Source organism: Heterocephalus glaber, unplaced genomic scaffold, assembly GCF_053883595.1.
Source record: "Heterocephalus glaber isolate CG9 unplaced genomic scaffold, H.glaber_assembly_v1.0 deba00001451, whole genome shotgun sequence".
NCBI classification, from domain to species: Eukaryota; Metazoa; Chordata; class Mammalia; order Rodentia; family Bathyergidae; genus Heterocephalus; species Heterocephalus glaber.
Genome location: NW_028258301.1, coordinates 612612 through 637811, shown reverse-complemented (window position 1 = coordinate 637811; position 25200 = coordinate 612612). Strand labels below are relative to the sequence as shown.

Genomic DNA, 25200 nt, shown 5'->3' with positions numbered 1-25200 from the left:
GAATGACCAGTGATGTTGAACATTTTTTCATATATTTATTTGCTGCTTTTACTTGTTTGTCTGAGAAATGTCTGTTCATTTCAGATGCCCATTTTTGAATTGGGCCTTTGAATTTGGGGGGTCTGATATTTTTCATTTCTTTATATATTTTAGATAGTAGTCCTTTGTCTGAGGTACAATTGCTGAAAACTTTTTTCCTTCATTGTAGGTTGTCTCTTAGCTCTGTTGGCAGTTTCTCTTGCAGTGCTCATGCTCTTTTTGATAAATAGAGGTCAGAGTGCATCACCATTAGAGCGGTCCATCCTGCAACTTCTTCAGACATCTAGAGCTCAGGGGAGGGATTTGCTGTGGACAATAACAATCCCCTCCAGTTCTCATATTTGACCTCACAATGACCTTTGAGGACATTATCCCTTCAAAGCCCTTCCCTGCTCCCTCAGATGATGTCCCTCTGTGTCCACTGTCCCTGCATTTTTCCCGCCTGAGATGGTCTGTTCTGTCTGATTCCTCCACCACCTGTGTGTTTCTCAGGGACAGATCCAGATCTGGCGCCTTTTGGGGCCCCAGGCCCAGGTCAGGAGCCTGGCACACATCTGGATCTGTGGAGCTGGCCTGTAGGAAGCCAAGGAACTGGAAGCACAGAGAGAAAAGGCAGGGAGCAGCTAGAGCAGGACTTGAGCACAGATCCCCACGATCCATCTCCCACATTCCCAAGGTGGTGGTGGTGGGGGTTTAGGGATCCCAAGGCATCACATCAACTCTCTTTTGCTCTGTCCCCTGATGTGAAACTTGTAGAGCTAAGGCCCTGCGGGAGCCGCTGAAGAAAACCCTCAGAGATCCTCAGTCTATCCACAGCATCCACAGGGGAAACTGAAGCTCTGACCGCTTCTTGGACTGGTTCTCTGAGCCTAGTGACAGCACTGCTAGTGTGATCTGAACTAATTTCTAGAGGTGGAGAGGTCCTCTGGGTCTGCTCGAAGAGAGGAAAGGGTTTACCATCTGGGACGATCTACACCCACACTTGCCCCTTGTCCTTGGCCAGTGGCAGGGACAGCGTAGACATCGTCAGTGCACTGGAGGCAGCGCAAGGAAAAGGAAGAGAGGGCAAGGGAGCCTGAAAATGAGGACCTTTCCAAGCCCAAGGACAAGACATTCTGAGAGTGGCAACAAGGGATCCAGAGTCAGATAGACCTGGGTTCAAATTCCGCGGGGAAATGGCTTGTCTCTACCCTAGGCTCTCACCTCAAAAATGGGTTTGAAAATCCTTGGTTCACTGGGTTGTTGTGAAGGTTAAGTGAAGTCGTGTCCCCTAATTGTCCCCAATCGACTTTACCGTGTGGTCACTGGCCTGTCAGGTCTCCCGTGGCCTGAGCACAGCGCCAGCACCGGGCGGGCGCTCCGTGCAGGTGGGGAGCCCACGCCTTGGCCTCCGGCCCGCGCACACCCTGGGAAAGCAGGGAGTGCTGGGGACCTGGGCAGCCCCAGCCGGCGGCTCTGTGGGCCGACCCCTCCCCTGGCCTCCCCGGAGCCCCGGCTCCCGCCCCGCCCCGCCCCTCCCTTCTCGCCGCGCCTCCCCAGCACCTGGTGGCCACTGGCGGATCTTGGGCTTCGGGTCCCACCCGCCGCGTTTCCGCGCCTTTCTCTGCCTCTCATCTGTCTTTCCCCAGCTCTGTTTGGTCTCGGTCGTCCCGGCGGTCCGGGCCCGAGGCGCGATGAGCGGCGACTGCACCGGCTACTTGAGCGCCAAGCAGGAGGTGGTGCACGGCTTCAGCTGCCCGCGCCCGGGGGGCGAGGTGACCAACATCTTCTGCTGCGGCTTCCGCGACCACAAGTACTGCTGCGACGACCCGCACAGCTTCTTCCCTTACGAGCACAACTACATGTGGTGGCTCAGGTACCGGCCCTGGCCCTAACCCCCCTGCAGCCTTGGCCCCTCACCTCGCCCTCGGCCCAGCTCCCCACCCACCGCCTCCGTCCCCCTCCCGCCCCATGCCCAGGACTGACTACTCTCCCCCTATCACCCAACTTCCCCAGCCTAAATCCCCGCCCGACTAGGTCTATTCCCTTATCGTGACCACTGTGGAGAACCATGTTTGAATTTACTTCGGCTCTACCCCAAACCCCTCATTCTGTCCCCATTCCACACTTCATTCTACCACCGCCCTCAACCCGACTCCAAATCACATGCCAGCCCTTTTCCCAACAGAAAAGTACACCTCCAACATTCACAAGGAATTCCAGACTCTGCCCTAGTCCTCATCCAAGTGCCCACCAGGGTCCCCTTCCTGACATGGACACGGATTACCTCCTTGGCTTTCATTCCTCAGTATTCATCCCAGTCCTGATTCTGTCACCAGCCCCAGCCCTCTCTCCCACAGCCTGACTCCAGATATGATATAAACCTTAATCTTCACTCCCTGCTACACCCCAGCCCAGCCTCACCCAGCCTCAACCCATCCACCCCTTTCATATTTACTCTTTCACTCTACGGAATGCTTAGTGTGCACCAAACCCTTTGGGGCCAACCCTTTGGTATCCCATCCCCAAATGAAGGCAGAAGACCTGGGGGTCAAGCTGCCTCCAGTTTGTTATGTCACAGTGGCATAATGCCACAGTAGAGGCCAGCTTTGGTGTTACTAGAGGTGTACTTTGGGTGAGACCCTCCCATAGCACACCAATTTCCCCAGATGTTCAGGGAAGGGATTAGTTAGGCCAACCGTGACATTCCTGGAACCTAAGTGTGGAGTATAGCAGGCAATAGGTCTCAGTCTGTCCGGGTCACACAGAGAGAGAATGAGACCTGATCCCCAACCTGCTGTGGAAAACAGGTACCACAGTGAGCCACCTCAGTAGATCATGATTTTCCTGTCCCTGGAGGTATATGAGCAAAGGCTGCATGGCCTCTGAGTGGAAAAGGACAGGATTATATGCCACTGAAATCTCTGAGCGATCACTGGGGAGAATAGGGAGAATGATAGATCATTGCCCCGACTTCCCACTAAGGCAGTGGCAAGGATCAAGTGAAGTAAGAGGTGAAAACAGCTTGGTTTATGCCAAGGACAATTACAAATGTTATTGGTTTTTCTGGAGTGCTCAATCTCAATCTGTAATTCTTTTTTTTTTTTTTTTTTGTACTGGGGATCAAATTCAGGACCTTGCGCTTGCAAGACAGGTGCAGTGCTGCTAAGTTAAATCCCGGCCCCTCAATCTGTAATTCTATACAGTGGTCAGATGGCCAGGTTTAAGACTCTGCACAGTAGGCTGATGTCTAAAGCCCAATGAATCATTAATTTATTTTCTGTTCATCTATATATTCATTCATTCATTGTAACCTTTGCTTTGTGCCAGGCACTTTATAAGACACTGGGGGCACAAAAATCAATTATTCTCTGCCCAGACGCACTCCCAGTCCATTTAAAGAGTTACAACCTGTACCTAAAATAAAACAGTGGAGTATCTGTTGAAGGTCCTTTGTGTATTTAGTACTGAGCCGGGAGCTGACCTATGAATACAGATACAGTGTGGAGCTTTGGGGATAGTCAGAACCTGGTCCAAACTTTGGTTCTGTTTGAATACCTATATGGATTACAAATTCATTTAATATCCTGGCCTCTTTTCTCATCTTTCAAATGGAGATAGTCATACCTTTCTTGTGAAATTGTTGTAAGGAGTAAGGGAAATAATGCACATGAAATTGATCAGTGCCTATAATAGGAGCTCAGTGGAAGAGAGTTCCTTTTCATGGTTCAGAGGGAGGAAGGGAAGCTCGGAGTATGAAAGTGATTTTTTCAAGATCTTTTAGCAATATTATAGCAGACTGATGTAAGGAACATTAGTTCAAGGGCTCAGTGCTTTCACACAACCCTGGCACCTCTTCTCTCTGTTTTGCAGATGGAAGACTTGGGAGAGGTGAAGTTACTATCTGGGAGGGTCTCAATGATAAGTGGCAGAGCTGGGATCCACACACGGGATTGTCTGGCCTCCAGCCTAGGGGTGTCCCATTCCACGACAGTCTAAACCTGGCCTGGCCCTCTTATAACCTCATCTTTTCAGATCACTTGAAAAGTGCTCACTGACCCTGCATTGTTTTCTGAGCACTGGGGCAGCCCTAGGGGCTGAGCAATCCCTTCAGCACACAGCCAGACCTTTTCCCTCTTCCTTACTCTCGCCCCTGTACATCTCTTTAGTCCCTTCTGTTGCCTGGGAAACCTATCCCTGTGGAGTGCGTGATGATGCTTTAGTGGATACAGTGATCTCTGAGGTCACATCCCATGTCACTGTGACCCCAAAGACAGCTGAAATGTTCTAGTATGCAGGACAGTTCTTTCAGGGCTTGAACAGAGGATGGTTCATAAACATCACAGACGGAGAAGGGGAACTGAGGGTCCTTAGGACATCTAGGTGGTCAGTGTGCTCTGAACCCTGAAATAGCCTTTCCAGCGTGCTTCTGACAGAGCCCTGCTACTGTAGGGTGGGGACCTTGTTTTGCTCTGAATTCTACTTGGCCCCTTTCACACAAGCTAATCCTCACAAAAATAAAAATCTCCAGGCAAGTACTGTTTCCTTGGAGAGAGTGCTGAGGAGAAATGCTGACTTTAACAGGGAAGTGTATCAGAAAATGAAGTTGCCCCATGGAGGAGCAGCTGCTACTATCGTTCCATCCAGTCCATTTGCCAAACACACTCTTGTCACTAGTTTTGCATTTTTACCAGGATGTGAGCCAGAAGGCAGTAGTCTGGCTGGAGAGTAAGTTAGTGGCCAGGCCCTGTGTACACCATCTCATTTCATCCTTATGCCTACCTGGTGAGGGAAGAACCTTGGCAAAGGAATGTCAGAAGAAGGAAATGATTTCTTAGCTTACAGGTGGCAGAACCAGGATTCAAAGTCAGAACTACCTGCGACTCCAAAGTCCTTATTTGTTAGGCTGCCCTTCCAGTTCTTTCTTAGGGGCCACAGTGAGTTGTTTTGCCTTTTTTAATATTTCAGAGTCAGAACAGTGAAATATTACAAGGCTAGAAGCTCTTTAATCCATTTTCCATGCAGGGCTGGACTCTGGCTTCACCAAGAGGCATGCTCAGCCAGCTATCCTGTGCCACCTCTCCTGAGACAGGGAACATGCCACCTCCTGAAGAATCACCTCCACATGCACAACTCTCTTAGTATGAGTTCATCTTACTCTAAAAACAGATTTTTCTGGAAGTGGGAGTATAGCCTGATGGCAGAACAGGTGCTTAGCATTCACAGGGCCCTGGATTCAATCTCCAGCACCAAACAACAACTCTAACCAGGTTTCCTCCCCCGGAACCTCCCATGTTGATCCCAGTTCCATCCTTGGAGGGTACTTCTCTGTCATCAGACTCAGCAGGGACAATGCCTTTCACAGGCAGTGCCTGCTCCATGACTAACCTCCCGTCAGGGACACATGCCCCAATTCTCTCACCCATTCTGCAAAGGACCCTTTTTAAAGACCTCTTCCATCTAGGTGCCTGTAGGTGTCCCTCATCAAGGGTGTGGTCCCCATCTGAGCACAAATCTACCAGCCCGATGAACAATAAGTAAATCTCAAATGAGAACATAATGATTAATTAACTTGCAGTACTATGTACTCAATGTGAAAACTAAGAAAAGGACAGAAGAAACAAAAAGAGAAAGAAACCATGGATAATCCAGTGTCTTAGTTTGGATTTCCCAGGAGACTAAGACTTGATGGCAAATCGTTTACATGAAAAGTGGTCCCAGAAACCCCTAGTAGAGTGTAGTAAAGTGAGACAGGGAAGGGGAGAAGCCAGCAGTGAGTGTGTTAACAAGCAGACCACACTAAGATAACCAGAGGTGAAACTCTGCTAGCCAATGTCGAATGTACACTTCAGGGTTATCCCATTTGAGGGCCAGGAAGCTGGGTATTTATGTACCACTTTGTGTCAGTCATTGGTTGTGGTCAGGTAGGGGAGAGAGGTATTAATTATCCTGCACTTCTAACCTGCCCAGTGTGCAGACAGAGCCTGTTCTGGGTCCAGGAAATCCCTCAGGCAGAGATACAGAGGCTGGCAGTTGAAACTCTGACTGGAATTTTCCACTGTGATAAGAACCAAGGAGACATGGGAGACATGGACAGAATATCCACAGCTGTACTGTACCCAGAGACACATATTAGCAGTTTGGTGTATTTTCATCTAACCGTACATATATATACATATATATATATACACACACATATATATATGTATATATGTATATATATGTACATATTTATATTTATTTAGTTAAATTGGGGCTGTGCTGTATATTTAGTAATGTGATTTGCTATTTTTACTTAACATGATCTCATAAGAATTATTCCATGATCTTAAATATTATTTAAAACATGTTTTAATGGCTCTATATTATTCCATTGCAAAGATATTCAATAATTTCTTTAGTGATAGAAAGGCAAACTCTTTAAAACTCTGGTGGAGTCTCACCATGTTGCCCAGGCTGGCCCTGAACTCCTGGGCTCAAGCAATTTTCTTACCTCAGCCTCCCAAGTAGGCGGGACTGTTGGTATGTACCAGCACATCTAGCTCTAAGATGTCTTAGTGGAAATTAACCATCAGCTCGAGGGGATGAGATCTTACAGAAATAGCAAGGGTAGGGGTCTGAGACTAGAGTCAGCAAGGAGGGTAGATAAGAGAACGGAAAAAGGGTAGGCAGGAAAAAATGTCTGGTACCTGTCTCTCACTTCTGTCTTAGTTACTTTTCTCATGGCTGAGACAAAATACCCAACATCCAAAGTTAAAAGAAGAAAGGCTTATTTGGCTCACAGTTTGTAGAGGTTTCAGTTCATAGTTGGCTGGCTCCAAAGCAGGGTGGCATGGAGAGAGGCATCACAGAGGAGAAAGTTCGTGGCAGGCTGAAGACAGAGGGCAGCAAGGCAACAAGTAGAAAATGACAAGTGACCCTCTTTCTATCCCTTATATCCTATCTAAGCTACCCACCATTAGGGCAGGTAACACTCACACAAAGGGTGGGGCACCCTTAATCCTAGCATCACACCATGAATCAATCCCAGCATCACATCCTCAACCCCAGTATCACACACTCTAGATCCAGCCACCTCTGAAAAGCCTCACCTATGACCACATGAGGTTGGGGGGCGAGCATCTACATTCAAGCCATAGCACCTTCCCATTAGTATCCTACAGTGCCTGACACATAGTAGATACTCAGCAGTGTTTAACAGCCTCCTACCATATGCCAAGCCTTGAGGAAGACAAAGCTGATTAAACATGGCTTGACTCTGCCTTCAGAGGACACATGAGGGGTATGTTGAACACCTACTATGTGCCAAAAATATCTCAATGTCATTCATCCTATTGCCACCTGTGAGGTGCTATGTTTCGATCATTCTCATTTTTCAGACAAAAAAGCTGAGGTTCAAAAGGGTAAATACCTTCACTAAGCTCTCACAATAAGTCACTATCTAGTCTGGGTCCCTAACCTAGGCGGGTCTGTTCCTAAAGCCCTCTGCTCTGTACCTACTATACCAGGCTGCCTGGCCAAAAGGAAAGCGTCCTGTATAGATTCAACTGACATCGGGCAAATGGAAGGGAGAGGAGGAAGGCTAAGCAGGGTATTAAGGATGGGATATTTGAAGTGGGGCTCCAAGGACAGTGGGGAGATAATGGGGGCCAGTCATGTAAAATAGGAAGGATGGTGACCCCTAAATGAGCCAAGAGGCAGTTTTCTAGAGACCAGATATGATATTATAATATGATAATAAATATATAGTCTTTGCTCCCGGGTCCTGAGATGGAGCTCCCAAGACCTTGTAGATAAGGCTGCTAGGGAGAGTCTTTTGTTCTAATAGCTGGTCTTTGATCTCTAGTTCCTGACTTAGAGCCCCCAAAAGATGATAGGACTATTTTGTATTCTAAAGAGGCAACTCCTGGGCTCCTGGAGAGCCTCCGGATGGGGCTGGCTGCTGGGGAACCAATCATGGGTCCTACCCCAGCCCTGACCTCCAGCGAGGGGACAGGAGCTGAAGGTTGAGGTGCCCAGTGATGGTTAGTGATGTGATTAGCCATGCTCATGGAATGAAGCCCCTGTCAAAAGTCAAAGGCCAGGGTTCGGAAAGCTTCAGGATCGCTGAACACGTGGGAGTCCCTTGGGGGTGGCGCACTTGGAGAGGACACAGAGGCTCCTCAGCGACCCCTGTACTTTCCTCTATGCATCTCTTCACATCTGCCATTTGTCTAAATCCTTTGTGACAAGCTGATAAACATAAGTGTTTCCTTGAATTTTGCCAGCCACTCTAGTAAATTAAGCCCAAGGAAGGGGTTGTGGGCGCACCAATTGATAACTGTTGGATCATAAGTGACAACCTTCAACTTGCGATTGGCATCTGAAATGGGGGAGGCAGTTTTATGGGACTGAACCCTCAACCTGTGGAATCTGATACTATCTCCAGATAGGCAGTGTCAGAAGTGAGTTAAATAATAGAACATATATATGGCTGGTAGCCACTGGAGAATAGCTTGGTGTGTGTGTATGTGGAAACCCATATATCTGGTGTTGGAAGTGTGTTGAGTGCCACGTGAGAAAAAAAATGGGCTTTTTTCCCTTCATACCAAGTGACCAAGGCCTGAATTTGGCAGAGGCAGTGAGATTGGAGGGTGAGAGGGTGGGAGCCAGCAATGGGGAGATATTTCACAGGTCGAGTTGACACTGATGTGGTCAGGAGGACCATGGACACTAGGTCAGAAATTACTTTGAGGCTGGAAGGACACTTGGTTTTTAACTAAGCTCTACTATGTGTTTTGATTTCGGGAGCGAGGGGCTTTTAAGACCATCTTCGGCTCCCTGGGGTAGGTGGGAGCAGGAGGAGAAAAGCAGGGAGGGAAGGCACACACACCGAGTTCCAGCACATGGTGACACCAAGTCCCAGCACATGCTATGCATGTGGTAAGTCTCTGGTAGAGTAGGTGTTTCTTCCCATGCTTGGTACAGGAAGCCTGTGTAAGACAGACGTTCACAGAGCAGAACTCAAAGCCAATTCCTATAACACCTGCCACGTTTCAATAGCGTGCTGCTCCCAGAGCCCTTGACATTCAGCATCCTGTGCTTTTCTCTCCCCAGTGTCGGTGCTCTGGTGGGCCTGTCCATAGCAGCAGCAGTCCTCCTGGCCTTCATTGTCACAGCCTGTGTCCTTTGTTACCTGTTCATCTGCTCAAAGCCCCGAAAGAAGCTGGACCCAGGCTTAAGCTTACAGATGACAGGTAAGAAAGAGGCCACAAGCATTCCTTGGGTTCAGCAGGTCAACATCTTTACAGAGGGGAGATGATTAGAAGTGATGTTCGGAACGTTTGCCTCCTGAGTTCCTGGAATATTCAGCAGCAGCGGGAGCAGCACATTTCTCAGAAGGTTCATGATCTGAACATTTCCATCCCAAATCTTCACGGGCTCAGTGTTTATCAGTCATTTAATGTAGCTGGTGTTCCACCATCACACAAAGACAAGTCCATATGGTAGATGATGTTTAATTCTAGCCTTGAGGAATGTAAATTAATTATAATATTATCCAAAACAAAACAGAATTAGTAAGAGAAATTTGCTGCTCCCCATCCTCACAATTTACACAATTTAGAAACTCAATACAGGAATTTTTTTGATTATCTGATGTTTTGCCCAATCATTGTTTCATCACCATAGGCTATTGAGAGCTTCTAAGGGGAAAAAGGAGTTGCTTTTTCATAAATCTTTTTTTTGGTTCCAGGGATCGAACTCAGGACCTTGTGCTTTGGAGGCAGGAGCCAGAACCACTGAGCTAAATCCCCAGCCCCTCATAAATCTTTTTTTGCATACATTATTAGAACCTCCTGCAAGAAACTGAAACATACCAGTCCCTACTGGCAAAAGATCTTTCTGAAGCCAAGCATGGTGACACACTGCTGTAATCCCAACACTTGGGGAGGTGGAGGCAGGATTGCAAATTCAAGTCCTGCCTGGGTAACTTAGTGAGACTCTGTGCTCTCTTTGCTCAGTGCAAAGGCCTTGCATTCAATCCTGAGTCACAACAACAACAACAAAAGTATTATTACCTCCATTTTACAGATTGAGAGAGGTTGGATGACTTGCCGAAAGTGACACAGCTAACAAATGGTGAGGTAAAATCCAGCCCGTGCCCTTCTGCTTCTAGTCATGTTCTTTCTTCCGTCCACCGCACAGTCTGTGGAAGTATATAAATAAGGACAAAATTGTTTGATACCAAATGCATTAATGATTACTGTCAAGTTAGTGAAGAAAATGATTAGGCAAAATAGAGGAGGAAAGGTGTCCCAAAGAAGGGCAGATAAAGGTAAAGATGTGTGGGCAGGAGTGAGGGAGAGGTAGGCCATGCCTGGGTCATTCATGCTGGGGCACTGTGGGGAAGATGGCCCAGCAGGATGGGGGAGGAATTTCAGCTAAGTCGAGGTGGCAAGAGTGGCAAACCTTGGGGAGGAGGAAGAGGGCAGGTGGATAGTTGCTAAGCCTCAGGGGAAGGACAGGGCTGAATGCCATCATTTATAAAAGGTTACTTTTCTAATTTAACAATACATATGCAACAAGGGATAGCCCAAGAAACCATCCCAGACTCTGACGACTGTCTGCAGGGATGAGCCTGCAGTGTCTAAGCATTGGAAAGCATGAGGTGCAGGAATTCCTGGGAGGCAGCAGCAGTGGGACAGAGGAAAACCTGAACATAATGAACAAACTGGCAGATCTGCCTAAATCAAATACAAAGAATATAAAAGATACACATATAAAGTTAAAAAACAACTGATGGACTGTAAAGATATAGATAGATAGATAGATAGATAGATAGATAGATAGATATGCATATATATATATAAAATCATAAATACACACACTCTTAATCACTTTTTTTTGTTTTTTTTTGTACTGAGGATTGAACTCAAGTCCTTGTGCTTGAGCAGCAGGGGCGAAACCACTGAGCTAAATCCTCGGCCCATATACACACTCTCAGTCAATCTTCATTATTCTCAGATCCCATATTTGCAAACTTGCCTACTTACTAAAAAGTATTTATAATCTCTAAATCAATGCTTAAGGCACTCCCAAGGTCATGTGCATAGTGGCAACAGATTTGAGGTTCACATGTTCCCAGTTAGCATTGAACAAGACGATCTTCTGGCTTTTGTTTCAGCTATCATGCTGTAAACAAGCGTGCTCTTTGCAGTCTGTTAAGTGCCATGTTGGACACATTTTTGTGGTGTTTGTTAATTATTTCACTGTTTAAAATGGTCTCCAAGCATGGTGCACCTGAGGACACCAGAAGGCTGTGCTGTGCCTTTGCAGAGAAAATCCATGCGTTAGATAAACTTGATTCAGGCACAAGTTACGGTACTGTTGGCTCTGAATTCAATGTTTGTTTGTTTGGGTTTTTTTTTTTTTTTTTTGGTACCAGGGATTGAACTCAGGACCTTGCACTTGCAAGGCAGGCGCCAAGACCACTGAGCTAAATCCCCGGCCCTCTGAATTCAATGTTAATAAATCAAAACCATATGTTAAATAAGGTGTCTTTAAATAGAAACACACAAAGTATTAATTATGTAATTAAGTATGTAAGTATGTATTAATTATTATTAAGTATGTAATTAAGTATGTAAGTATGTATTGATCAGTTGACAAAAACACTGTGACCAGATGCACACAAGAGCCAACCTTGTATTTCTCCAGAGAGCAGTGATTCGGTACTTGCTACTTCAGTGTTTGTGTTGATTTCATAGAATATAACTATTGTGAGGAATAAGATTGGCTGTCTTAAAAACAAGACAGGATTGGGCCAGGGATTTAGCTCAGAGGCACTGTGTCTGCCTTGCAAGCTCAAGGTCCTGAGTTCAATCCCCGGTGCCAAAAAACAACAACAACAAAAAACAAGACAGGATTGATATCCAGAATACATAGCTACACCTTTAAACAATTGATAAAAATGCAATCTACAAAAAAAGAAGAAATACAAATGTCCAATACAAGAAGACAGGATGCTCAACCTTTCTAATAATCCAGAGAATGCAATTTAAGAATGATGCACCTGGCCAGGGATTTGGCTCAGTGGTCCACCACCTGCCTCGCAAGCACAAGGACCCAAGTTTGATCCCTGGTACAAAAAAAAAAGAACGACACACCTTTTTTAAACAGTTACGTTGGCCAAAGTCCAGAGATAGATCATATTAGTAGCGAAAAAGTTAGAGGAAGAGACACATACTCTCACATAATGCTGTTAAGCGTGCACTAATTTGTAGAGCAATTTGACAATATATACTTAAAGTAAAAATGTGTACACTGTATAACTCACCAATTCCATTTCTAATTTTCTGCCTTAGAGAAAGAGTTCCATTAGAAGAGGATTTTTGGGCCGGGGATTTAGCTCAGTGGTTATGCTGCCTGCCTCGAAAGCGCAAGGTCCTGAGTTTGATCCCCGGTACCAAATGAAAACAAGAAAGACTGGCTACAGAGGTCCTTGGAGAAAGGCCAGTAGGCACAGCCATAGGCACAACCCTGGCACTAATCTTTGGTTTGCTGTTTTCATTGTGTGGTCTTAAGCAAGTTTCTTTACTCTAGGCCTCAGTTTACTCTGTAAAATGTCCATAGTCATAGAGCACTTGCCTTGCATGTACAAGGCCCTGGGTTCAATCTCCAGCATGCACCCCCATATATATATCTATATCTATCTATTTATCTATCTGTGTGTGTGTGTATATATATGTGTGTGTGTATGTGTGTATATATATATATATATATATATATATATATATATTAGTGTGTACAATCATACCTACCAACAAGTTGTTGCAAAAATTAGAAATTATGCTCACATGGTACAGATGTAAGACTTTCAGATGGTGGACTTTCAATAATCAGTCAGTCTTTCCCTCTCTTTCTCTCTCTGTGTTGTGGTGCTGGGGATCAAACCCAGGGCCTCACACATGCTAAACATGTGCTTTACCACTGAGCTACATCCTCAGCCCCAATACAGTTCTTGTTGAATTATTATTAGGCACTTAGATTTTTACCTGTTGATCTTCTCAAAGACACTGCTAGGAACCATGTATTAAATGCCTTTGTATCCCCAGGACCCTGCACAGGACCTGGACCAGGGCTGTGCTTGCTCTGTGGAAAGAATACAAGCTTTGAAATCCAGCAAAATAAAAAGTAAATGGTGGATCCAATACCTAGTAGCTATGTTAATGTTGATTTTCTCTGAGTCTCCATAGTATGGAATAATACCCCCCTCAGACACTTGTTACAGAGACTTGTTAGGAGAATCAAATAAGATAATTATACCAATGCATTTTAGCCATTTAGGAAACATAGATCTTTTTATCGTAACTTTAAAATAGAACTCGATATGTTTGCTTGTAGGTTTCCTTCTTTCTCAAGTACCTCTTGGCTAAAAAAAAAAGCCAGCAGTTTTTCGAAGATAGTTTTCAAAGATCTGCCACTACCCCAAGCACTATCATCGGATTTTAATAACTTGTATTACATACTAGCCGAAGGAAGAGTTGGGAATGTGTGAGACTGGCTGATTCCCTTGGTTTCTCTACAGACCTGAGGTTATGCATTTAAGGGCCCCAGGATACAGATGTGAGGGAAGCCCTGGACTCTGGGAAAGAGCCATGTATAAAAGACACCCTGGGTCCACAAGCCCAGTGTAACCCACAAGTGTGATGTGGCTGCTAAAAAAGGAGTATGAATCTCAAGTCCCAACAGAAGTACAAAACCTGGGGTCAGGGATTTAGCTCAGTGGTTTCGCCGCCTGCTGCACAAGCGCAAGGATCCGAGTTCGATCCCTGGTACAAAAAAAAAAAAAAGTACAAAAAGTACAAGCAAAAGAGCCATGGTCCTTCTTCATTCTCAGTTGGACAAGACAAACCGGTCTTCACATCTTAGAGGTAGCTTTTTATCATCTGCTCTGTAGGGTTCCAATTTGGGATTCTCGTTGCCTGAGGGTTCCCAAATATACAAACAAACATACCAAGTGGGGATTCTTTTTTTTGGTACCAGGGATCGAACTCTGGTCCTTGTGCTTGCGCAGCAGGCAGCGAAACCACTGAGCTAAATCCCTGGCCCCCAAGTGGTGATTCTTGAGGAATATAAAATATTCCAAAGGTTTGCTTATTTATGTTACTGGAAACTGAACCATCGTCCTTTCCATTGAGCTACATCCATGACCCTTTTCAAAAATTTTAAAATTTTGAGACAGGGTCTCACCAAGTTGCCAAATTGCCCAAGCAGGGCTTGAACATGTGATCCTCTTGCCTCAGTCTCCCTCAATGCTGGGATTATAAGCATGTGCCACTATCCCCAGTTAGTGCAAAGGTTTTACTGGGACCTAGTTGCTTTGCTGCTTTGAGCAAGAATTGTGTATTTTCCAGTGAGGATTGGGGATGGGCAGGGTGGGAGTAGGGGAGTGGTATAATTAACGTGCTCTCCCTGCTCATCAGGACTCCTTGGTAATACAAAATGGGGGAAAAATAGTACTTAGTAAGTGCAGTCTACTTACTGTATATCTATAACCCTTTAAAACTTGAAATTCAAAAGAAATAGAAAAGTGAGGCTAGCCTTACTTTCTTTTTTAAATTTTTGTTCTTATTAGCCCATATGTGCCATACATCATAATTACATTCATCGTGGGGAGTTGGTACACATTCACAACACAATTAATTTCTTTTACTTAATTTCTTTTACTTCCTCTCTGTCTCCCTCCAATCTTGGTCCCCTTCTCATTTGCAAAATATCTATAGTATCTCCCTGTTTCCTGTTACCTATCTTTTAGCCCTAGTTTCTACCCCATTTATGAAGTGGTAGCTGAGATCCAGACAGAAGAGGTTGGTACAAAGTTGTACAATGATTTATTTATTTTTGGTGAATAAACTAACAGATTTATTAATGAAGGTAAGCATCAGATAAGTGTATGAATATTATATATAAAAAAAGAAATCCAAACTAACAGCATTGTATTTCAAAAGTACTATACTTCTGTTTCTTTTAAAGAGACTTGTCATCTGTTGTATAAAACAAACAAAATGTGTACTCTTCTATCTAAAAAGTTCTGGGAAATGAAATAAGTCAATTTCAAGCAGGTTAATGGAACACATCTTTCTCTAAATGCAGACTATTGCTAGAAAGCAAATAAAGTCAAGCATCAGAAAGAAGATGTATGACAAATTCATGAAAGTGAAAGGGATGTATGTAGTGAAATTACTGCTAATCTTTTCCTCCTCATATTCAAAGACCATTCAAAACTGGTCTTTCATACAAATATAAAATAACTATAAAGACAGGGAATATGGGGCCAGGGATTTAGCTCAGTGGTTTCGCCGCCTGCTGCACAGGTGCAAGGACCCGAGTTAGATCCCCGGTACCAAAAAAACCCCCAAAAAAACAAAAAAAAGAGAGGGAATGTGAAACCATATCATGATACTTTTGTAATAGCTCTGATTCTCTTACCAAAAAGATCAGTTAAACATTTAGGAAATGGAAGGGAATGAAGATATTTAGTTTTAAATGTACAAGTAAGGCACAATATAAAGCCACATCATAATCTGTCATGAAGGATATAGGAAAGGTGTACAATGATTTAGTAGCAAAATGAGAACTTGAGCCAACATCGTGTAACTCCCAAGGGATTCCCTGGAGTCCTGGTTGCCAACTGCTGAAAGGGTCTTTGACCAATCTGAATGGGAGCCCAGGCAGGTGATAGCTCAGGTCTGGGAATCAGGTCACGTGAGGATGAGCTGAACAGCTGGGGAGATTTGGCCTTGGACAGCGAAAACTCGGAGCTCACCGATGAGGAGCTCAGATCTGTGCAAGGCTGTTCAGAGGCGGGAGAGGCAGATATTTTCTGAGGAGCTAGGTTGATAGCAGAAGCTGTAGGGAGGCAGATGTTGATTCAATAAAGGAAGAGCTTATTTATAGTAAGCCTGAAATACTCTTCCAGCCCCGTTATTCTGAGACTTTTTTGGTTCATCGATTTGTGGTCCTTTGTTTAAAAAAATCCGGAGCTGTATTTGTGGAAGGAAATCAGAAAACGGCTACACGTGGGATTCAGCTAAGGGGATTCTTGTATCGAATAAAAGGTTGAATTATATCCCTGTACCAATTGGAATACCATACACTATAAGCTTACATAACAGAAGATCCCAGGGCGGCGATTTAGCTCAGTGGCCCTGAGCCTGCCTTGCAAGCTTAAGGTCCTGAGTTTGATCCCCAGTTTTTTTGTTTGTTTCCCAGGTTTTTTGTTTGTTTGTTTTTTGGTACCGCGGATTGAACTCCGGTCCTTGCGCCTGCACAGCAGGTGGCGAAACTGCTGAGCTAAATCCCCGGCCCTTGATCCCCAGTTCTGAAAACAAGCAAACAAAAAACATAACAAAAGATCCCAAGGAATCTACAAAACACATGTACAAAATAATGTCTTAGAATTAATAAACGTATTTAGCAAGGTTAGGGTATATAAGGTTAAAACCTTATTTACTAGCAATAAAAATTGAAACCAAAATTAAGAACACATCAATACTATTTACAGTTACTTCCCCCCAAATGAAATAGGTATAAATCTAACAAAATATGTACAGGATCTGTATGGTAAAAACTACACAATGCTGGGCCAGGGATTTAGCTCAGTGGTTCCACTGCCTGCCTCACAAGCAGGGATCGTCCTGAGTTCGATCCCTGGTACCAAAAAACTACAAAATGCTGATGAAGGAAATTAAAGAGACATATTGTATTCATAAACCAAAACATAAAAATTGCAGCCTATTTTTGGTTGGGCATGGTGGTACAAATCAGTAATTCCAGCTACTTGGGATGCTGAGGCAGAAGGATCACAAGTTCAAGGCCAGACTGGGCAACTTAGTGAGATCCTTTCTCAGAAACAAAAACCAAAAGGCCGAATAGCTCATCATTCTCTGGGAACAATTCCAAGTACCTTTAAAAGGAAAATACAGATTTTTGTAAAGACAAACTGATTCTAAAAATTTTATGGGAAGACAAAGGAGCTACAATAGCTAAAATAAAATTGAAAAAGAATAACAAAGAGGAACTCACATTACCCAATTTTAAGGCTTATTATACAGCAACTATAACCAGCAGTAATCAGGACAGGGTGGTATTAGAGGAGGGACAGACATAGATGAAAATAGAGTCTAGAAACAGATCCACACCATAAATTTGTAGATTTTTGATGAAAGTGCAAAAGCAAGTCAACTGAATAAGAAGTGTCTTTTCAATAAATAGTGTTAGAACAACTAGACTGTAATAGGTTAAAAAGTAAATAAACCTTGTTGGGCACATGGCAAATGGCTGTAATCCCAGTTACTTGGGAAGCTGAAGCAGAGGATCACAAGTTCAAGGTTAGCCTGGGCAATTTAGCAAGACTCTCCATAAACTCTTGAAGACTCAAGATAAACTTTAAAAGGCAAGGGATGTAGCTCAGTGGCACAGCACTTACTTAGTATGGTCAAGGCCCTGGGTTCAAACTCCAGTACCACAAAAAAAGTTAAAAATAAAAAAAATAATAAATGGTTTCACTGCCTGCTGCACAAGCGCAAGGACCCGAGTTTGATCCCCAGTACCAAATAATAATAATAATAATAATAAAGAAATAAGCCTTTACCTAAAACTCATACTTTTTATAAAAATTATTTCAAAATCAATTTTATTTTAAATGATAATAAAGAAAACAGGAGAACATTTTCATGACCTGGGGTTAGGATTCTTAGATAAGGCACCCAAAGTACAAAACATTAAAAATTAATTAATTAACTAAAGTTAATATTCATCAAAAGTTAAAAGTTTTGCTCAGAGAAAGACTCTGTCAAGAGGATGAAAATTGGCCGAGGATGTAGCTCAGTAGCAGAGTGTGTGCTTAGCACGTGTGAGGCTCTGGGTTCACTCCCCAGCACACACACACACAAAAAAGGACTTGTCCGGAATATGTAAAAAACACTCTAAACTCAACATGAGGAAAACAAACACTCCCTTTAGGAATTGAGCAGAAGATTTGAACAGACATTTCCTAGAAGAGGATATAGAAATATAGCAAGTAAGCAATGAAAATCTGCACAACTTCACTAGCTATGAAGGAAGTACACTCCAGTGTCACAGTCATAAACTGCACACCTATCGGGGAACACTCAGAGGCTCGGAGCATACAAGCAAGGTCACAGAGGGCCTGGATCTCAGACACACTCCTGGAGGTGACATAAAACCGTACGGCTACCTCGGAGGACAGTTAGGGTTTTTCTTAAAGATAAACATAGTTTTGCTATACATATTAGTTTCTTTGGGATGCTGCAACACATCGTCATAAACATGGTGGCTTGAGAACTATAGCTCATTCTTTCTTAGTTCTGAGAACCAAAAATTCAAAAGTAGTTTCCTAGCTGATAGCAAAGGCTCTAGAGAATACTCTGTCCCTTGCCTCTTCCAGTTTCTAGCGACTGCACCTTCTGTGGCTTGGAGCTGTGACACCCCAGCCTCTACCTATGTCCTCCAATCACTACCTCTCTGTGTGTCTACCACCTCCTTTCTCTTAGAAGGGGACTTGTGATGATATTTAGGGTCCACTTGGATAATCCAGGACTATCACCTTATCCTTAATTTTATCATTCCTACAAAGCTTTACCAGATAAGATATCATCAGATTAGGACCTGATATGCTGATGCTGCCTACTCTGAAACACAAACCCAACAGTCACACTTCCTTGGTGTTTACCCCAGAAAAAGGAAAATGTATGTCTGCACAAAAATCTCTATACATATGGTTATAGCAGCTTTATTTATAATAGACAAAAACTGAAAGCTAGGCTGGTGGCACACACCTATAATCTCAGCTACTTGGGAGGCTGAGGCGAGAGGATCACAAGTTCAGGCCAGCCTGGGCAATTCAGTAGGACTGTTTCAAAATAAAAAGGGCAGGGAGAAAGATAGACATCCTGTAGGCAGTTAGACAGGGCTGGCGCAAGTGAGCAACTAGGAGGACAATCAAGACACGTTCACCGTAGGCCAGCATTGTAAAAGAAGAGAAACTACCACACCCACATAGGATAAATAACAATGATTGATATTTTAAATAAGTATCAATCACCTGGCTGGGAGACCAAGATCTTCCAGGAAAGATCCCTGACCCACCCCTTGCCAAAAATCCTTGCACAGTTCTTTGTAAGCTCACTATGTGACTTGCTTCCCCATTAGATCCCCATTTAATCAATATTACCTCAGTGACAATACTTGTTGTAATCTTATTGGTTGATCATAGTTTTGCCCACCTTGTGATTTCTCTTTGGATCAGTATTACCTAAGCAACTGTACTTGCAATCTTACTAGTTGACTATTGTTTTGTCCCAATTTGAACCCACCTCACCTCATGGCTTTGTCCCATAAAACATCTTTGAGAAGCAGGGTCGGTGGGCAACCCATTTTCCAGTACCCCTTCTGTCTCTCTTAGGCAGAAACTATCTTTCAATAAATTTTCCTACTCTTAAAAAAAAGGGGCTGGGGACATAGTTCAGTGGTAGAGCACTTGCACCCAGGACCTCCCCCCCAAAAAACCCAGAAACAAACTGGTAACAACCTAAATGTCTTTCCATGGACAAATAAAACACATCATGGAATACGACACAGCCATAAAAAGAAATTTATTCTCAATACATGCAATGACTTAGATGGATCTCAAAGATATTAATTAGGCTGAGTGAAAAGAAAAACAATTTCAAAAGGTTGAATATGAAAAAAGGTTGAATATGCTACATATCATTTATACAATATTCCTAAAATGACAAAATTATAATTATGGAACATTAGTTAGTGGTTATTAGGAGGGGGTTTTTTGGGGTTGTTTTTTTTTTTTGGTACCGGGCATCGAACTCGGGTCCTTACGCTTGTACAGCAGGCGGTGAAACCACTGAGCTAAATCCCCGACCCCTGGAGTTAGGTTTAAAAGGCAGGCCTGGCTATAAAGGGGGAGTGTGGTGGGAAAGTTCCTTGTCCTGATTATGGGAGTAGTAGCTATAGAAATTTACATATGTGATAAAATTTCATTATACAACAAAAAAATACACATAAAAGCTGGTAACAGTGAACAAGACTGATAGTTAATCATGTATTATCGAAAGGCACCTAGGGTTATGTAAGATGTTATCTTCAGGGAAGCGAGATGAAGCTTCTGTGAATTATTTTTGAACTTCTTATGAATCTCAAATTACTTAAAAATAGAAGGTTCCAAACAAAACAAAAAGGAAAATGTTCTGGGTCTAGAGGTGAGAAATCCCAAAGTGGGACTGACTTTCGATGTGGTTTGTGAAGAGGTTCGCGGTGCTCAGCCTGCGGCCCCTTGCTCTGAATCTCTCACCTTTGCCTTCAGTCTTGTGCTGCTTTCTCCTGGGGTGACTTTTCTCGTGGTCATAAACTGGCCACCACAGTCCTTGAAGCCACATGCTCTCTGTTCCCATCAAGCCAGGAGGAGAAAGAAGGTGCTGTCCCTTTCTTCACCAAGAAATTTTTAAAAAGATGGAGCCTTGAGCTCTACTCTGATTGGACCGTCTAAGTCATGTGCCCACCCTAAAACCAATGGCTGTAGCCTGGGAAAGGCTATGCATTGAATGCCCATTCCTGTGGGAAAGGATAGCACTACATTATTGGTTCAGCTCAGCAAGGTTCCACTCCTGGAGCTGGGATGGGCCAGTCCCACCCAAGTATAATTGCTGCTGTCCAGACAGGACACTGTGGGGGATGTTGGAGAGTCAACCCCTGGTTGTACTTCCTTCTTGAGACTTATCCTTCCCTTAGTGTCAGAGATGCCATTCTTCCTGGATACTCTGGGTCAGAGTATCTTAAATTATAGAGTTCACTAGCCAGAGAAGCTGTAACATGCCATTCCCAGCAGAAGAAACAGCACAAAGGCCTAGAGATGAGAGAATGGTCCATTTAGGGAAAAATGAGAAGTTTGGTGTGGCAAATCCAAAAAGGAAAGATGGGCCAGTTCACAAAGAGTTTTGAATGCCACCTCAAGATCACAGGTGATCTAATCTTTGAGAAAGATTAGCACCTGAACTCCCTTGACCTTAGAAAGAACCCTCTTGCTACAGCGTGGAGGAAGGACTGGAGGTAGCCTAGCCAGAGGCTGTTCCAGGTGTCTAGGCAAAGATGAAACCTGACCTAAGGTGGTGGCCTTGAGGACAGAGAGAAATAGGTGGGTGTGGCGGATGGTGATTACATGGAGTCAGCTGGACCTGAGGTACTGCCTGGGTTGGGAAAGGGTTGGCAGAGAAGGTGTGAGAGATGACTTGAATTTCTGGCTCACACACTTGATACAGTGCTTTATCCAAAGAGGCACGGATGCTTGATTGTGTCAAATGCTCCTGATAAGTCAAGGGAGATAAGGAGGGACAAGTGACCATGGGATTTAGTGACAAAAATGTTTTCTGGGCTTTTTGATTTTTGTTTCTGTAGTGCTAGAGCAGAAAAGTTTTAAGGCGCGGTAGGAGCAGAAACCAAGTAAGTCACACAGAAAAAGTCATGAATGGAAGTGGGTGAAAAGGACAACTGAGCTTCCTTGTGAGCTCAGACATGAGAGGAAGAAAGAGGATAAGGCAGTCAATGAAGAGAATCAATATGTTTAAAAACACCCAGGATCCCTCTGCATACTAGCTGTGTCTCAAGCCTGTATTTCTGTCTTCAACAGGAATTTTTAACAGTACCTACCTCACAGGGTTATGGTGAAGTCCAGTCTTCCTACTGCTAACAATCATTTATCATCTGTCCTCTGCCCAAATTCTAAATTCAGAGCAAACAATCAACAGCTCCTTGTGCGTGTGAATCATCAGTGAATCTTTGTTAACTGAATGCTGTGTAACTAAGACTCTGAAAGTAGCGCACTGCTCGAGGTAAGCGCTAGAGGAGCCAGCCTGGGCTGTGATTCTGGTGGGGACACTCCCTGTTTTTCAGGCCTCAAGGAGGTGCCCCCTGTCCACCAAGGCACGAACACAGGCATGGTGATGGAGGTGCGGGGAGAGAGCCCTCTTGGGCACAATTACGGCTTGAACCCACGGCTGGAAAGCAATGAGAGAAGGGCTTTGAACTCCAGACGGCTCTTCCAGCACTGCTTTATGGCCACAGTGACTGCCAGTGATATTCCAGGCAGTCCTGAGGAAGCAACTGCCTCCAACCCAGACCCATGTGGACCAGTCCCGTAAACACCTAATAAATGTGTCTACATCATCCCTTCTGGAGTCTCTTTTTAGTCAAAGGTGGGAGTAAGATGACCAGAGGGTCCTTGGAGCCTGGCAGGATAAATGAGGTCTTTTTCGAGCAAAGGGACTCAGGTCCTGCTGTGGACCCAGCTACACTGATCCACTGACCCAACTGAGTGCTGCAAAAAATGGCCAGTAACAACTCCATACAATCAGCGAGACGCCTGGGCCTGTGGTGGCTCAGAGAGCCCCTCTCCTAACTGGGGAAGTCAGAGAGCTTTGACTCGGTTTCCCCACCCAGAGTAGGTATATTTAGGAACCTCTAGAAAAGGAATCAGCTCTCAGAAGGGGATCCCTGCCTCTCCAGCAACTCTGCCCCATCCTAGCACGAGCTGCTGCTCACCGAGGAACAGAGAGGGAGGGTAGTGTGCACAGCATTCAACCTTTGTCTCATTTCATAGTGGATGAAAGAATGAATGAGTGAGTGAGAAAATGAATGGTTCACAGGCAAAAGAAGCAGGCTCCACAGGGTGGACTAGGCCAATTCCCGACACTTGTGGCCTTGCTAAAGTCCCTTAGTCTTCCTGAGCCTCAGTTCCCTTGTTGGTTTAATACAAATGGTTAATAAAGTGATGGATTTGAACTCACTTTGTAAACATTAAAATGCTGAAAGAATATTTAAGTCACAGATGGATGTTTTTCCGTATAACATAGTCATGAAAAACAGGAGCTCTAGAGCCAAAGGCCTGGTTAAAATCCTATCCCTGCTAAGTAGCCTCTGTGCCTCGATTCTCCCATCTGTTCAAACAGGGAAACTAGTAATATTCACATGCCAGGGCATTGGGGAGGATTATGTTATTTAGTTCACTGAAGTATTTCAGTCTTGGCAAACCAAAGGTACTATGTGTGAGCTATTATTTGTTCCTAACATTTTTTATTATTAAGGCAATCTCCCGGCTGCTATCCTAACCATGGAAAAAGCTTGAGGCTTTGCCTTGGGAGCTCAAGGCAAAGGGTCAGGGGACTCGGCAGCCACTGAAAGCAGCTCTTGGTATTTCAGACAGTGACATGATCTGCTGCCAGATTTGGCACCAGAGAGATGGTCACTCATAGATGTTTGTACACAGGTACTGAGCCAGCTGGAGGCAGATGATAGGGTAGGAAGGCAGGGTGAGCTGCCCACAGAAGCAACCTGGGATGGAAGTCAAAAGACCTTGTTTTGAACTCACTTTCTTTGGGGGGGGTGGGGGGGTGATCTTTTATTTTCAGCACTCTAAACTCTGTACTTTTGTCCACTGATGGCACTTGTTACAGGTTAGGTTCATGCACTTATGTGTGATGGCACGCCACTGACCAAATCAAAGGAGGCCATATATTTTGCTAAAAAAGGAAAAAGGATTTATAGAAAGCTAGCCCCGAGGAGATGGAGAGGCCCATTTGCCTCAAAACCACCATCTCACAGTGTGCAGGTGGGTAAGGGTCTTTTATAGCAAGGAACAGAGGGAAGGGCAGCAGAGGAACGCTGTAGATCTCTATGGTGTGTTAGTTTCCAGCCGTCTCCGGGCCAATGGCCCTTTCCTGTGGACAGAAAAACTAGGCTCCTGCCTCCTGGGGTTAGCATCTTGCATATTCTGCCACTTCATCAGAGCTGAGGAGAAGAGAGGTTGTTGGTTATGTGCTCAGCAACAGAAAGTTTAGAGAAAATGCTTATCTCTACACAAAAAGTCTAACTTTTAAAATTCATTTTACAGCACCACTTACACACTCAGTGGCGTCTATTCTATGCCAGGACCATGCAGGCTGCCAGAAAGGCTCACATGAGCATGAGGTGGGCATAGAAAGGCAGAAGGCCTTCTGGTGGAATCTGTATGCCCAAGGGAGGAAGAATGGAGTCTGAGATGAGTCATCAAAGATGAGTCAAAGTTTCCAGGTGAGACAGGGTTGGAAGACATCATGGTCAGGGTACGCCCTGTTCAAAAACAGTGCAGAGAGCCCAGCGCGGCCCTGAAAACCCAAGTCACTTGTTGTGAGAGCCCTTAGGGTACTGTGTGTACATGCGTGTGTGTTGTGTGTGGGGTGCTGGTGGTGGGTGACAGTGTGGGTGGTGTGATGCACTGATGCTTGATGGTGACCTTTCACAGGACACACTTCTTCTGTGTCCTTGGTACCCTCCTCAGTAAGATTCGATTTTTCTCTGTACATGTTCTGTGCTGGGCCTTCTGGGAAGTTGCAAAGGAGAATCTGATGACAGGGCTTTAGGCTGGTCACAGTCAGGGAGGGGGAGATAAATCTACAGATTCTAAAAGCTCAAGTGGCCTAGTATGGGCCCGGGAAGTGGTTCTCATGCTTCTGCCTACATCAGAATCAGCTTCGGGCTTGTTGAAACACAGGTTACTGCCAGGCATGGTGGGGCATGCCTGCAATCCCAGCACTCTGGGAGACTGAGGCAGGAGGACTGGCAAATTCAAGCCCAGCCTGAGCAACTTAGTAACTTAGCAAGATCTTGTGTTAAAAAAATTTTTGCTTATACTGGGGATGGAACTCAGGACCTCGAGCTTGCCAGGCAGGCGTGGTGCCACTGAGCACCTGCCCCTAGCAAGACCTTGTCTTTAAAAAAAATTAGTAATAATAATGGCTGAGGATGTGCAGAGGCCTTGAGTTCAATCCGCATAGACCAAAACTAAAATTTAAAATAATAATAAAATTAAAAAGGTTTTAAAAAATGTAGAAACACAGGTTGTTGCTCCTTACAGCTCCCCTCTCTCCTTTCCAGGGTCTGGGTCAGAGGGGCCAGGAATAAGTCCCTAGCATTTACATTTCTAATAAATCCCAGGTGCTGCTCTTGCTGCTAGTCTAGGACCAAATTCTTTTGAGCACAAATAGACCTCAAGGACAAAGACAAGCTTTGAGGCCTCTGAGCACTGGGAGTAGGAAGAGATTTCTCACAGAGCCTGGCCCTCAAGACCTGGAG

General features: G+C 44.5%; 1 protein-coding gene and 1 long non-coding RNA gene across 2 annotated transcripts in view; one reads left to right on the top strand and one right to left on the bottom strand.

Annotated features, from left to right (window-relative positions):
• The window catches only part of LOC110346602 (uncharacterized), a 50438-nt gene extending 36344 nt beyond the window's left edge, over positions 1 to 14094 (bottom strand). Inside the window, exons 1-2 of the long non-coding RNA XR_015452636.1 lie at positions 13053 to 14094; positions 10077 to 10204 (exon numbers count right to left, since the gene is read on the bottom strand). This is a non-coding gene — a long non-coding RNA (uncharacterized LOC110346602). The remainder of the gene's footprint in view (positions 1 to 10076; positions 10205 to 13052) is intronic.
• Shisal2a (shisa like 2A) lies at positions 1572 to 23448 on the top strand. The gene is made up of 3 exons (XM_004869238.3): positions 1572 to 1894; positions 9115 to 9254; positions 21985 to 23448. Exons 1-3 carry the CDS (start codon positions 1713 to 1715, stop codon positions 22230 to 22232), a joined length of 570 nt encoding a protein of 189 aa, XP_004869295.1. The 5' UTR covers positions 1572 to 1712; the 3' UTR covers positions 22233 to 23448.
• Positions 23449 to 25200: the final 1752 nt, after the last annotated feature.